This window comes from Belonocnema kinseyi, chromosome 1, assembly GCF_010883055.1.
Source record: "Belonocnema kinseyi isolate 2016_QV_RU_SX_M_011 chromosome 1, B_treatae_v1, whole genome shotgun sequence".
In the NCBI taxonomy this organism is placed as follows: Eukaryota; Metazoa; Arthropoda; class Insecta; order Hymenoptera; family Cynipidae; genus Belonocnema; species Belonocnema kinseyi.
In genome coordinates, this window is record NC_046657.1 from 18,302,123 (window position 1) to 18,317,186 (window position 15,064).

At 23.1% G+C, this 15,064-nt stretch overlaps 1 protein-coding gene across 2 annotated transcripts in view; it reads left to right on the plus strand.

Annotated features, from left to right (window-relative positions):
* Positions 1-14,633, plus strand: part of LOC117166819 (histone-lysine N-methyltransferase NSD2-like) — a 59,713-nt gene extending 45,080 nt beyond the window's left edge. For both annotated transcript variants that reach the window (XM_033355149.1, XM_033362459.1), the window contains exons 10-12: positions 6,882-7,096; positions 8,082-8,323; positions 13,828-14,633. In XM_033355149.1, the coding sequence (XP_033211040.1) occupies positions 6,882-7,096; positions 8,082-8,323; positions 13,828-14,013 (643 nt within the window). In that variant the 3' untranslated portion in view covers positions 14,014-14,633. The remainder of the gene's footprint in view (positions 1-6,881; positions 7,097-8,081; positions 8,324-13,827) is intronic.
* The last annotated feature ends 431 nt before the right edge of the window (positions 14,634-15,064 follow it).

Genomic DNA, 15,064 nt, shown 5'->3' on the forward strand with positions numbered 1-15,064 from the left:
GAAGAGACTTGAAATTTATCCTAAATTCTTTGGAATTATTTTTAATTTTATGAATTCATCGGGAAGTTTTTTAATTTACTTGAATTTCTATAAATTTACTCTTTTCTGCTTAATTCAATAGATTTTTTTTAATTTTTAAAAATTCTAATTTAATTGATCCTGGGGATCAATCGATAAAATGATTAAAGGATTGGAAATATTTTAACGTATTTTTTTCCATTTCCTTGGAATTTTCAAAAGCTTTTAAAATTTTCAGAGATGTGTAAAGGATTTTAAATAATATGGATAATAATTTAATGGAATTTAAAAAGTTTCAACGTGTTTCAAAAGATTTCAAAGGATTCGAAATATTTAAAGAAATTTAAAAAGAACCCCAGAATTTTTTTTATTGATTTCAATAGTTTGAAGCCTTTCAAAGCCTGACATATTTTAGGGTATTTTAATGTAATTCATATAATTTTTACAATTCATTTGTAATTCGCCCTGAATTCTTATTAATTTATCCTAAATCCTTGAAAAAAAGTTTGAATTCTAAATTCATTCAATTTATTTTGATTTTTTATCACTTTTATCTAATTCCTCTCTTTCTTTTAAATTTCTCTAAATTTATTCAAAATTTTTTGTCATCAATCAAATTTTTTTCAATTCTTGAAATTGTCTTAATTTATTTGAATTCTTTTGAATTTATCTTGAATTGTTCTCTAATCATTAGTCACTTCTTGTGTTAGAACTTAGTAAGATTTAAAATATTTGAAAGGATTTGAAATCCTTGGAAATTCAATAAATTCTACTAAATTTAGTGAATTTTTACAAGTTTTTTATACAATTGATTGACAAAATTCTGTGCCTTTTCTTTGACTAATTTTTCATTTCAAATCATTAATATTAAAATTATACATGTTTAAAATTTTCAAATTTATTAAACCAATTCAAACCAAAAAAAAAATTTCTACTATAAAAGATGGCTTTTTAAGAAAACACTGGAATTTTCGACAACGTAATTGAATTTTTAACATAATAGTTGAATATTCAACCAAAAAAAAATACATTTCTATATAAAAAAAGAGGAATTTGAAAACCAAAAAACGAATTTTTAACAAATAAAGATTTTTCACTCGAGAAAATAAGTTTATCTAAATTGTTCAACCTTCAAGCCAAAAGACGAATTTTCTCTACAAATATTGAATTTTCAAGCAAAAAATATGACTTCAGCAAAAAATTAGTTTTCCACGAAACTGATACATTTTTACTCAACAAAAATGAAAATTCAAACTAAAAAAATTTTTGTTTTGAAAAAGGCGAATTGTCAACTAAAAACTATCAATTTTAAAAAACGGAAAAGTGACATTTTCTGTTAAAAAATTAATTACAATAAAAATGTGTTTTCCACTGAACAGTTAAATTTTCAGCCAGACATAAGCCTTCAATAAACAAAAATTTTAACAATGTAGTGTTTACCTTTTACCTAAGTAGTTGAATTTTCAATTAAAAAATATTAATTTTCAACAAAATAATTAAACTTTTAACCAAAGAGATGACTTTTTAACAAAATTTTTGAATTCTCCACCGAGTGGTTGCATTTTTATCAAAAAAGATTAAATTTCTCTCAAAAGCAGGAAGAATTTTTAATCACAAAAAGTTGAGTTTTCATTCAAAAAAGATTACATTTTTATTAAAGAAATATAAAATTTTAACCTAAAATTATTCCGATTTAGGATTCTTCAATTCAAAATAAGATCGTTCAATTTTTAATGCTTTGAATTAGAAATGATACAATTTCAACTGCTTTCTAAAAAAATTCTCCATTAAAAAAAAATTGTAATCTGAAATTTTTCAATTTAGAACGCTCTTAATTACAAATAATACAGTTTTAATTCCTTTGAATTTTGAATTATTGAATTTTCAAAATTGTTCGATTTTTTTAAATCCACCTTGAATTCTTATGGATTTCATTGAATTCTTCCCTTTGAACTTAAATTCCTTCAAATTCTTACCAATTTATCCTGAATTCTTTTAAATTATTTTGTATTCTTCTAAATTCGACTCAATTCAATATATTTTAAAAAAGTTTTTGTTTAATTCATCGTGATGTCTCTGAAACTCAGTTTAAATTCTTGGGAATTTATATCAAATTCTTTTCAATTTCCTTTAATTTTTATATACTCATTTCAAAGTTTTTCAATTCAATGAATTTTTCGTGTTTGAATTGTTTTGAAGTCACTTGATTTTAAAAAATTTAGTTTGATTTTTTAGTAATTTGATCGAATTCTTTTCAATTTACTTGAATTCCTCTAAATTCACTCAATTTTATTTTTATTCTTATTTTTTATTCTTTTATATTATTCACTCAAATTTTATTGTAATAAATGGAATTTTTCGATTTTTAATCGCTTATTTGATTAAAAAATAGTAGGGTTTCAAAGATTTGAAGAGATTAACATTTTTTTTTTATTTCACCCTGAATAATTTTTGTAATTCTTTGGAATTCTCTTAAATTTTGAATTATACTTGAATGTTTCCTAAATTCACTTAATTTGATTTAATTGAAAGAATTTTTGGATTTTTTAAAATTTGTTATGTAATTGGTCCGAAATTCTTTTAACCTCATCTTGAATTCTTAGGCATCTCATCAAATTCTTCTGAATTCCTTTGAATTTCTCTAAGCTTATTTCAAATTTACTGAATTCAATGAAGTTTTTTTTCTTTATATTTTTGAATTGTTATCAATTCATTTGATTTTTGATGAACAAGACGATTCGGAATCAGTTTAAAATTTAATAATTTATACATTTAAATTTAAAATTTAAAATTACTTCAAAATAGCATATATGTAATTATTATTTATTAATTGTTAATTGATTTATTAATTAATTTATGAGTATTAATTATTATATTCGAATTTATTAAATATCAAATCTTTTTTTCATTATAAAATTTGAGGTTTTTTAATCAAGAAAAATATAAATTGTTTTATATTTAGAAATATTTGATTGTTCATTTCAAATAAGTAATCAGAAAACAAATATTCAAAATAAAAAATAAAAAACTTTGAAAGATACAATTTTAATTGTTCTTTTCAAAAACTTTTAATTTTCAATTAAAGTTTTTGAATTTTGATGTATAAATAAATCATGAACACTTATTATTGCGAAAAAAATCCAGTAAGATAAAGAGATCATTTCAAGGAAATATTTTCAATTTTGCATTTTTAGGATTTTTTTTTTTTAATTTCAGAAAACATTCAAATAATTTTTAAATGATTTGGAAATTCTGAAAAAATTTTAAAAATCGGAAAAATGTAAAACATAGAATTGTAAAAAAGTCTAAACGCTCAATTTTTGATGATTTAGTGTTTCTGAATTTTAGTATTTAATTTTTGGTTTAAAATGTAACTATTTTTTTTTAATTCATCTTTTTTGATCAGATTTTTCTGTGCATTCATCTCGTTGATTAAAAAACGAACTATTTTATTTTTTGAAAATTCATATCTTTTTTTAAAAATGAGGGTGGCCGCTGAACCGGGAAATAACCGTAAATTTTTTTAGACCGGAAGAAAAATCTGTCTACGTTCGATTTCAACAGTTTTTAAATAATTAGTGGAATTGTCATGTTTTTCAATTATGCTATTATTTAGGTTACAATACGCAATTCAAAATTTTTTTACTTTAAAAATTTTCTATTTAAAACTTTTATTTCTAAGCTTACATTTTTAACTTAAAGAATTTTTAAATGCTTTCTTAAAGACTTGAACAAATAAAAGCCTTTGATGTAGAAAATTTTTGATAAATAAATTTTTTAAAATTTATCTGTACTTTAAATAATAAAAAATGAACAAAAACGACTTGACGTTAAAATCTCGAAGAGCCTTTAAGCTTTGAACGTTACAATTTTAATTGTTGTATTTGTAAATTCCTTAATTTGTTAGTGAAATTAAAAAATTTTTATGTATAATTTGCAAATGAATATTTGTACAAAAATATGAGTAATTTTAAGAAATACTTAGGAGCTTTGAAAAGATTTAAAATTATGCAAATTTTATAAAGTTTTCTTAAAATTTTTTTTTACAATTTTGCTTAAATCTTTGAAAAATTTTTTAAATATTCTTTTAAAATTATTTTTCAAAATGAAAATTTTTTTTTAATTTTCCTATGAATCTTAAGAAAATAGTTTTATTCTTTTGAAGCATTTCACAATTCTTGAAAAGAATCTAATTTTTTTATTTAAAATCTGCAAAATCTACATTTTGTTTTATATTAGGCTATCATTTCAAGTTTTACATTAAGTTTGAATATTTTCAAAGTTTCTGCATATCTCTTAAAATTATTTAAATTTCGTGTTCAATTTTTATTTATGCATCCAAATTGTAAAGAAATTTCCTAAAATTTGCCGGATTTTCTGATAATTGTAGAAAAAATTCAATTCATTTTTACAGATATTTAGAAGTTCTGAAAAAATTTCCAAAATAATTTTAAATTGAAAACAAATTTAAAACAACTTCTAAATTTCTCCAGATTTTGAAATAAAATGTTAAAGCTTTCCATGGATGTTTGAACAATTTAAAAAGAAAATAATTGAATTTCTAATTTAAGAAGAGTTCAGTTAAAATTGTTTCATTTTTTCAATATTTGGTGTTTCTAGCGTAAAATTCCTTAAAGTTATATAATTTTGAAAATTTTAAGGTTCATTGATTGATTTTTTAATTTAGAGCATTGAAAATGATAACGTGGATTTACATTTTTTTATATTGAAAAATGTTAGTACCTTAAATTTTATACGCACAAATTATTGAGCATTTCAATAAAAAAATTTTGAATTAAAAACTTTTAAATGTAAAATTTAACAGTTCCACTTTGAGTTCTTTCATTTAAAGTTTATTTTTTATTACCTCAAATGAAAAATTTTTTAGCTTTAGTGTTTTATTTTTTAAATTTCGTCGATTAAAACGGCGACCCTGAAAAATGTTATCTATTTTTATTGGAAATTGATTTTTTTTAAATTGAAAATTGATATTTTCTAGGTTAAAACTTTTCTAGGTATTTTCCTGGTTAAAAATTCATCCTCTTGAATTAAAAATGCAACTCTTTGGGTCTGAGTTAATTCAGTTTGTTTGGGTATTCAACAATTTTCCAGAAAATTAAACTATCCGGTTAAAAGTTAACTTCTTTGTTCAAAATTTTACTATTTTTATGAAAATTCAATCGTTTTGTAGATAGTTTGGCTTTTTAGAAAATTAATCTTTTGGGTTAAAAAATCAAATTTTGGGTTGAACACTTTTGTTGATTTTTAGTTGAAAATTGATATTTTTTAAATTACGAATTGATCGTTTCTAGTTGAAAATTCATATATTTTGCTAAAAAATCTGTTGTTTTTTTTTATCTAAAATTTTCTTCTCGGTTAAAAATTCATTCTCTTGGATTAAAAATGCAAATGTTTGAATCATTGTTTATGCAAGAAAATTAAACTGTCCGCTTGAAAACTTAACTTTTTGGTAGAAAATTATTTTTTTTTTATTAAAAAATCATATTTTTGGGTTAACAATTGTATCGTTTTATAGGTAATTCGTCTTTTTGGGTTTAAAATTCAACAATTTTCTTGGTTGAAAATTTAAGTATTCCATTTTTGGAAAATTAATATTTCGGGTTAAAAAAAATCATCTTCTGGGTTGAACTATGTTGTTGAAAATTCATTTCTGTTTAAAAATTGATTCTTTCCAGTTGAATATTTATGTATTTTATTGATATTTCGTATTTTTTGTTTCGAATAAAATTAAATTATACGATTGAACAGTAAATTTTTTGTTCAAAATTCGTTTGTTTTGGTTAAATTTAACTTTCTGGCAGAAAATTAAATTTTGTTGTTAAAAATTATATTTTCAGCTTAAAAATTTAATCGTTTTGTAGATTATTCGTCCTTTTGACTTTAAAATTGAACTATTTCATTTTTAGAAGATTAAATATTTCGGCTTAAAAAATCATCTTTTGGGTTGTATTCTTGTTGAAATTTTCTTGAAAATTCTCTTCTTTTTTGATTAAGGATTAATTTTTCTATCTAAAAATTCAAGCATTCTATTTTTTGTTGAAAATTGATATTTTTTATTACAAATTGATCGTTTCTAGTTGAAAATTCATACATTTTCTTAAAAATATGTCTGTTTTTTTTTAATGAAAAATTTTTTATTAAATAAAAATTCATTCCTCTTGTATTAAAAATGCAACTGTTTCGATCGAAATTAATCTAGTTAGTTTGAAGATTCAACAATTTCGTCGAAAATGAAACTATTCGGCAGTATTTTCGGCAAAAAATTAACTTTTTTCTTAAAGAATGAAATTTTTAGGTTGAAAATTCTACCATTTTATAGATAATTCCGTTTTTTCGGCTTTACAATTCAGCAATTCGGTGAAAATTTAATGCATTTTGTTAAAAAATTCTGGTTTTTTTTCGTGGAGGATTAATATTTTTGCTGAAAAATTCATCTTTTTGGTTGTATATTTAACTATTTGAATAGAAATTAATCTTTTTAAGTTAAAAACCCAACTGCCTTGTTAAAAGTTGAACTAGTTTGTTCAAAATTCATATTTTTGATTTAAATTTAACCTTTTAGCATAAAATTAACTTTTTTGTTAAAAAATCATATTTTTGGGTTGAAAATTCGACCGTTTTGTAGATAATTTATTTTCTTAGGCTTTGAAATTCAACAATTTTTTTGAAAATTCGTGTTTTTTGGCAGAATATTATAATTGTTGCTGGAAAATTCAAGTTTTTGGTTTATTTTATTTTATTTAAAAATTAATTCTTATCTCAATTGATTTATTTAAAGATAGTTTTTTTTATATGAGTTCTAATACAGTTTGCGATTATTTATATATTTTTTTTTTTGACAGAGCGAGGAAGGTGATTTGTTGGAGTTGTCGAAAGGAAGTAGCGGGCGAGGTACCAGTAAAATGTGATCAAAAATCGTGTTCAAAAAAATACCACAAAGCCTGTGCGGTTCTGAAAAATTCCGAGACAAAATTCAGCTGTCCTTGGCATCACTGCTCTCAGTGTGGACGCAAAACTACGAGTCATTGTTACATCTGCCAACTAGCCTACTGCCAAGGTAATTAAAATTATACAATTTTTTAATATGAACATTTTTTTTAATAGGTATTCCAAAAAATGGGAGAATATTTGACAAGTTATCAGGATAAATTCCGAAATCTTTCACATAACGAATTTCTCATTTTAGATTTTTAAACGTACTTTTTAATTTAAAGAAATTTAACATGCAGTTTTAGACTTAAACAATTAAAAAATGAGAAGAGTTTAAAATCGAAGATTTTTGATAAAACCTTTTTTTTAGCAACTGTGAATATAAATTAATGATTGATCTTTAAAATTAAACTGTACTTTAAGGATTTAAAATGGAATAATTTATCTATTTTGGTTGAGGATTAGACTATTTTATTGAAAATTAAAAAATTTGGTATAAAATTCAACTTTTTTTTGTAGAAAATTCGTTTTTGTTGCTGTTTTTTAAATTGAAAATTAATTTTTCTTGTTAGAAATTCATCTACTTAAGTTTTTGATTAAAAATTGAACTTTCATGGTTTAAAAATTCAGGCTATTGATCTTTTTTGCTTGAAAATGTAACCATTTGGTAATGGATATAAGTAAGAGGTAAAAAATTGAATGTACTTGTAAAAAAAGTTTGTTTTTTTTTTTTTTAAATTGAAAATTAGTTGTCAGTGGAAGTGTAAATACTCCATTTTTCAGGGTGGCCGTTTTAATCGAGGAAAAAAATTTCCGGTAATCTCCCGGTTTACAACAAATTACAACGTGTTTGCTTTTCTTATTTAACTTTTTTTTTTTTATCACCTATTTGCCACCTTTTTTGACGAAAATAGGCACTGTGATTACTGCGTATGGTTTATAAGAGTTTGAAAATTGCTTGGGGTCTCTGAGACCCACAATGCACTTTAAGGGTGAAAAATTGCATTGTGACAAACAAAAACACAACAAAAAAAAAAAAAAAAAAACGAATTATTTCTCTGTGCTTGTTTTTCTAGTAATAACAAAAATGTCGTCGCCATATCTAATTTCAGTCCACCTGAATAAATACCTGGCCGAATCGAAACGAGGTCTGATCTGCAAAACCCATCAGAATGGCCTGCCCGTCGCGCGTTCGCCAGTCAGAGATGTGAAAGACATCAAAGAAAAATTGGAGAAGCTAGAACCGGATTTTGAAAAGCAATCGTTCTCTCCATTTGGAAGCTCGAGCCCAATTTTGTCAAGAAAGTCTCTGATTAAAAAAGAGGACCAATCTTCGAGAGTCTCGATAGTGGAGGTAAGCCGAAGGCATTCGTACAATCGTAGCAAATCGAAACGAAGACCCCACTCCGCCATGTCTTAAACAAAACAAAAAAAAAAACAAAAAAAAAACAAACAAAAAAACAAAAAAAAAACTCTCGATCCTCCGAATTATTATTATTCTTCTTCTTTTTTTACTCTACCCAAATTTTTCAAACTCGATTCGACGCGTTTTTTCCCCCTTCTTCTTCTTCTTCTTCTTCTTCTTCTTCTTCTTCTTCTTCTTCTTCTTCTTCTTCTTCTTAATGGGTATTTAATATCCACGGCCAATTTTCTAAAGGAAGGTAAATATGTAAATTGCGTTTGCAAGAAATTGTTGGGTTGAGTGGTAGAATGCTGCATATACCTGAGCGTATATGTGATTATTTTAGTATCTAGATTAATTAGTTATCAATTTTGTTACTTTATTACGACGACAGAGAGCCTGAAATCTCGTTGCTTATCAAAATGAAAAAAGAAAGAAAGAAAGAAAGAAAGAAACGAAAAGCATAATTAAAATTAGGAAATCTTAGGAGAGAAGAAATGGATTGTAGATGAGATTTTAATTAAGTTTTAAGTGTAAAGAAACAGGCATAATCGGGGAGATTGTTTAAATATTTGATTTTTTTTTTATTATTATCAGTCTTTAATGAAATTTTTACTCCTTCCAGCTTTTTTTCTTGAGAGTTTTTTTTTTTCCCTCCTTCCTTTTGCTCTTTCCTTCAACACTCACTAGATTCCAGGCTTCAAGCGAAAGTCATTTGTTCATGTAATTTCTTGTTTGAATCTTCTTTTTTTTCTCTCTCAAGATACCATGTTTTACAAAAAAGATCTTTTCATCTTTTTTACAGTATCATTTCTTTTATTGAGGATTTTATGCTCTAAACCTTTCCCCTGATCGTTTATTATTTAGAGAGGACTAAAGAGTAGGTGCAATTAATTGTGGAAATTAGAAAATAAAATCTATTTGGTCTTGTATGTGTAGATCTTGCTTAACATTCTGTGTTTTTTCTTTTAAGTTTTTGAATATTTTTTTTTTTTTTTTAATTTTCTCCACGAAACTTGAATCCACGATTGAAGAAAGGGAAATTTTCCAAAGTTGCTTTCAAAAATTGAGAGTGGCATTTTGTTGAGTCACTTTTAATTTTAAATTGTTGAATTGTAAAGACTGATTTTAGAATCGTTCAATTTTTAGGGTTTTAATTTTTAATTAGGCTCCCTATTTAGAAAAAATAAAATAAATAAATCATTATTCTTGATCGAATAAAATCGAATAATTTCAGATTGATATTTTTTTTAAATTGAACACTTTTAAATGAGCGCTTGAAATTGATGAAATGCGATTTTAAACTTTATTTTCATACATTCAATAATTTTAAATTAAAGACGCTAAAAATTTAATAATTTCAGTTTCATACTTTATTTTATAAGTTGGAACATTTAAATTGGGCGTGCCAAAAATCTGGTCTCTGGAAAACAAGTTTTCTATGACAGTCTTGTCCTATGAAAGAAAGAACATTATTTTTATAAAAAAAAGTTTAAAACTTACAAAAAAAGGAATGACTTTAGCAATAGTTTTTGTACATAATTGAATTTTTTTCTTAATGTCGCCTCTTACCAATTTTTAGAAAATGATTGAATTTTAATCAATGATGGCTTATTTTTCCTTTCAAAAAAGTGGTTTTAATCATTTTTTCAGTTATCGAAAAAATTAATTTCAAAATTGAAAACAGTAGAGTTGTAGATACTATTTTTCTCGATGGAATAAGACATCAATAATTAAATTTTATTCAATTAAAAAAAAAATGGTAAGAATAAATTCAATTTTAAAAAAACATTGTTAAAAGAAATTTTTTCTCCAAGTTTTAAAATTTTTTCAATGAAAATGAAAAAAGGAGTAATTTTAAATAGAAAGCGTTTAAATTAAAAGAATTGTTAGATTAAAAGCGTTCAAGTTGTACAATTATTTATATTTATATAAATTATTATTTTGTTTACGATTGCCCCATCGTGGTTGTACAATTGTTGTAGAAAAATAATAAAAAATTGATTTTAGATTGAAATATTTACAATAGAACAATTTCAAATTTAAAGAAATTGAAATCGTATTATTGTAATAGAAAACGTCTAAAATTGAACAATTTTAAGTTGGGAGTTTTTGAAAATTAACCATTTTTCATTCAAAAACTTCAAACATTGGTAAATTTAAATTAAACTATATAATAATTAAAAAAATGGTTTGATTTCAAATTTAAATTAGATGTCAGAATGTAATAATAAAATTTTTTCTGAGAGCCTTTGAAATAACAATATTTTGAAGGGCCTTAAATTTAAATAGTTTAAAATCGAAAGATTTTGAAATTTACTAATTTCAAATTAAAACTATTTGCAATGAAATAATTTTGCATTCAAAAATGTTTACAATTTACTTTTTTAGAGTGAAATGGATTGAAAATTGTCTTGATTTCTAAATTAAACTTTAAATTTCAAATGTTTGTAAAATTTTAAGTTTTATGCATTCAAAATTAAATAAATGTAAATTTAAAGGGCGTTTTATCAATTTTAAGTTGATTACAGTAAATTAAAAATTATTTAGATTTAATTATAAAATTTAAAAGTTTTGTCAACTTTTATTTTTTAGCGTTCTAAATTGAATAATTTTGAATTAAACGGACATTTAAAATAATTTTTAATTTATTGAAATAGATTAGCAATATTTTATTTTCAAATTTAGATCTTTCAAAATTTGTTATTAGAGGATAACAAATGTGTTTCTTTTAGGTTTGAGCGCTTAAAAATGAATGATTTTGATTTGAAAGGTTTTTATAAAAATAATTTTAAATTGATTGGAATTTTCAAAATGGAATAAATTTGAATTGGAAATTTGTATTTCTTTTAAATTTAAATTTCCAATTGAAAAGTTTGTTTAATTTTGATTTTTTTACCCTGCTAAATTGAATTTTAAATATCAGGCGACCAAAATGAAGTAATTTGAAGCAAAAGAATTTTTTAAAAATAATTTTGAAATTACAATTTTATAAATTAAAAATGTTCAACCTTTCAAAATGGAATAACTTTTTTTTAAACATTAAAAATGGTTCCATATCAAATTTTAATCGATAAATCTTGTTCTATTTCAGGTAAAAAGTTTTGATAACATTTTTAGTTTTATGCGTTCAAAATTCAATAAATCTGCATGAAAAATAATTTTTAAAAATAATTTTGAATTTAAAATTAAAATTTTAATAATTTGAACTTAAGATTATTCAAAATTGTATAAATTAGAATTTAAAGTTTTTTAAAATAATAATTTGAAATTGATTCGTTTTAAAGTTCAAAATTAGAATTTTGGTCAACTTTTATTTTTTAGCGCTCAAAATTGAATAAATTTGAACTGACCGAGTTTTTTTTTATAATTTAAAATTAATATGTATAAAAAATTGTTTCATTACATAGATAAATAGTTGAACATTTTTTTATTGAAAATTGAACATTTTTATCAATTTTTAAAAATTCTTTTTAAATTTAAATTTCACATTGAAAAGTTTGATCAATTTTAAATTAAAAGCGTTGAAAATTTCATAACTTCGAATTGAATTGTTTTCTTCAATAATAATTTTAAATGGATTGAAATACTGAAAATGGTTTGATTTCAAATTTAAATCCTTCAAAATTTTTGTATTTGGAATTTAATATTTTGAATTTTAGATTTTATGCGTTTAAAATTAAGATGTTTTTTTTTTAATTTTGAATTTTAAATTCAAATTTGATACATTTTAAGTTTTGTGCGTTCCAAATTAAATAACCTAAAATGGAAGTTTTTTTCTTAAATAATCTAAAATTGATTGTAATATATTAAAAATGATTTCGTTTCAGATTTAAATTTCAAATTGAAAAGTTTGACCTTTTTTTATTATCTAGCACTCACAACTGAATAATTTTGAACTGAAAGGGATTTTAAAAATAAGTTTAAATTGATCAAAATGTATTAAAAATTGTTTGATTTAAAATTTAAATCGTTAAACCTTTTTTAAATTGGAAATTTTTCTCAATTTTATAGAACTATGTTTAAAATGGTTCATTTCAAATTTAAATTTTTAAACTTTTTTATATTTCAAATGGACAAAGTTGATTAATTTGAAGTTTTGTGCATTCAAAATGGAATACATTTTTATTGAAAGGTTTTTAAAACAATAATTTTGGATTTACAATTAAAGTTTCATAAATTTTGAGTTTTGAATTTTCACAATTGAATAACTTTAAATTTAAAGATTTTTTCGTAACAATTTGAAACTAAATCCAATTAATTGAAAAAAATTCTCTTCAAATTTAAATTTCAAAGTGAAAAGTGAACAATTTCGAATTGAAATGTTTTTATAACATGATTTTAAATGGATTCAAATATTTTAAAAATTGTTTGATTTCAAATTATAATTTTTTCCTATTTTTTTAAATTTGAAATAAAGTTTTTTAGATCTATTTAATTTTTATGTGTTTAAAACTGGAAGTTTTTTTTTTTTAATAATGAATTTCAAATTAAAAAGTTTGATCAATTTTTAATTTTAAGCTTTTAAAAGTGAATAATTTCAAACTGAAATGTTTTTATAAACATAGTTTTAAATGTATTGAAGTATAGTTTGATTTGAAATTTAAATCCTTAAACATTTTTGTATTTCAAATTAAATTTTTTAAACAGTTTTAATTTTTATCCGTTTGAAATTGGAAGTTTTGTTTTTTAACTTAGAATTCCAAATGAAAATTCTCTACATTTTAAGCTTTGAGCGCTCAAAATTGAATAACTTAAAATTGCAAGGTTTTGTTTTTTATATTTTGAAATTGATTGTATTGTATTAAAAATTATTTCGTTTCAAATTTCAAGTTGAAATATTTGATCTATTTTTATTTTTTAGCATTCAAATATTCAAACATTTTTCTATTTTAAATTAAGAAATTCGATTCAAAATTAAATATCTTCAAATGGAAAGGGTTTAAAAAAAGTTTTTAAACTCATTTGAATATATACAAATTATTTGGTTTAAAATCTAAGTAATTCAAAATGGTTCACAGTTTCAATTTGAAAAAATGTATGAATTCTGAATTTTAAGCGCTCAAAATTCAATAATTTTGAGTTGGAAGAACTTTTTTTGAATGTTTTTAAATTTAAAACATTCGGAATTGAATTCGTTAATTTGATTTTTTTTTTTTAATTCTTCGAATTATAAGTTGCTCTGCTTGGATAATTCGAATTTAAGTAACCAGGAAAATTCCTTGAAACTCGGGGAATTTTTTCCGAGGCTTAGATAGCCACCCCGAACAAACTAAAATAAAAGAAAAAAGTGGAAAGTTTCAATTTCTAAAAGTAGAATAAAATCGAAAGGGACAAAAATTAGCATCCTCCTTTTTTTTTTTTCTCTCTGCACTCTTATCACTTTCGGTTCGTGTTGACTCTGGTAAGTTTTTGTGATTAGAAATTATTAGAGATGCGAATGAAAATATCTTCAGGTTCAACTTAGCAGTGAAGATAATGACGAGTGTCTCACCGAGGATACAGACGATCCCGAGGATTCCGCTAAATTAAAGGAAAAAAGCCCAAGAAGAAGATCGTCTCGACGGGGCAAGCGAAGACTAGAAGAATTAAACGCCCTCAACTCGGAGCAATTATTAGCCATTATTGGTGGAGGCGTTTAGCCAATCAATTTTCTAACTATCGAATTATTTTAACCTAGTTTACTATCAATTAAGTTATCAGGTTCATATTTTAAAACTCGAGTTTTTTTTTTCTTTTTTCATATCCAGTTTCTTCTCATTGTTTTTTTTTTGTTTTTTTTTTTTTTGTTTTTTTCACAAATTTTTAATCTCCTGCTGCCAAGATCTGTACTTTCTTTTCTTATTATGTTTTTGTGTTTCTAGTTGAAAATTGTTGTTGCATCTTATATTTAATTTAAACTAATAGTTTGAAATTACAATTATTATTGAAGTCAGGATTTCAACTGTAGTATAGCCAAAGTATTTTCCTCGACGGAAATGAAATGAAAAGAAAATTTGTAAAGTTGCTTGATTTCTACGAAACGTACTAAAAGTGTAAAAATAAAGGGAAAAACAAACAAACAAACAAGGAAAAAATATCAACAACAACAACAATTAATACTGCCTTTTGGAAAATGTTAGTATATTTGATCGAGAAATTGTGGTTCGAGTGTTTATTTAAGGAATGTGTCCTTGTAGAAAATTTTGTGGTGTTTGGCCGACGAGGTGTTTCATGTAATGACACTAATGACGAGTGAAGCATAATAAATTATTGAATTTCAGGATTTCAATTTATTTTTCGATCTTTATTGTTCATAAAAAAAAAAAAAAATAATTTAAATAATTTAGGTGTCAGCCATAAATTACGTTACCAATTTTTGGAGATTTATGAACCCCCGTCGATAGAAATAAATTCTTTGATAATTTATGAGAATCTCAGAATTTATTTTAATTAATAGAAAATTTCATTTTTTCGTCAACTTTTCCGTTGAAAATTCAACTCCTTTTTTTAAAAAAAGTTTGTCCTTTTTATTTTAAACTTTACCTGCTTTAGCATAAATTAAATCTTTTTTTTAATGAAAATGCAACTATTTAATTAGAAATTAAGCTATTATACTATTTTTTTAAAAACTTAACTATTTCGTAGAAAATTTAGTTTTTGTTTAAAATTTATATTTTGGCGTTGAAAAATGAACTGAAATATTTTCTGGAT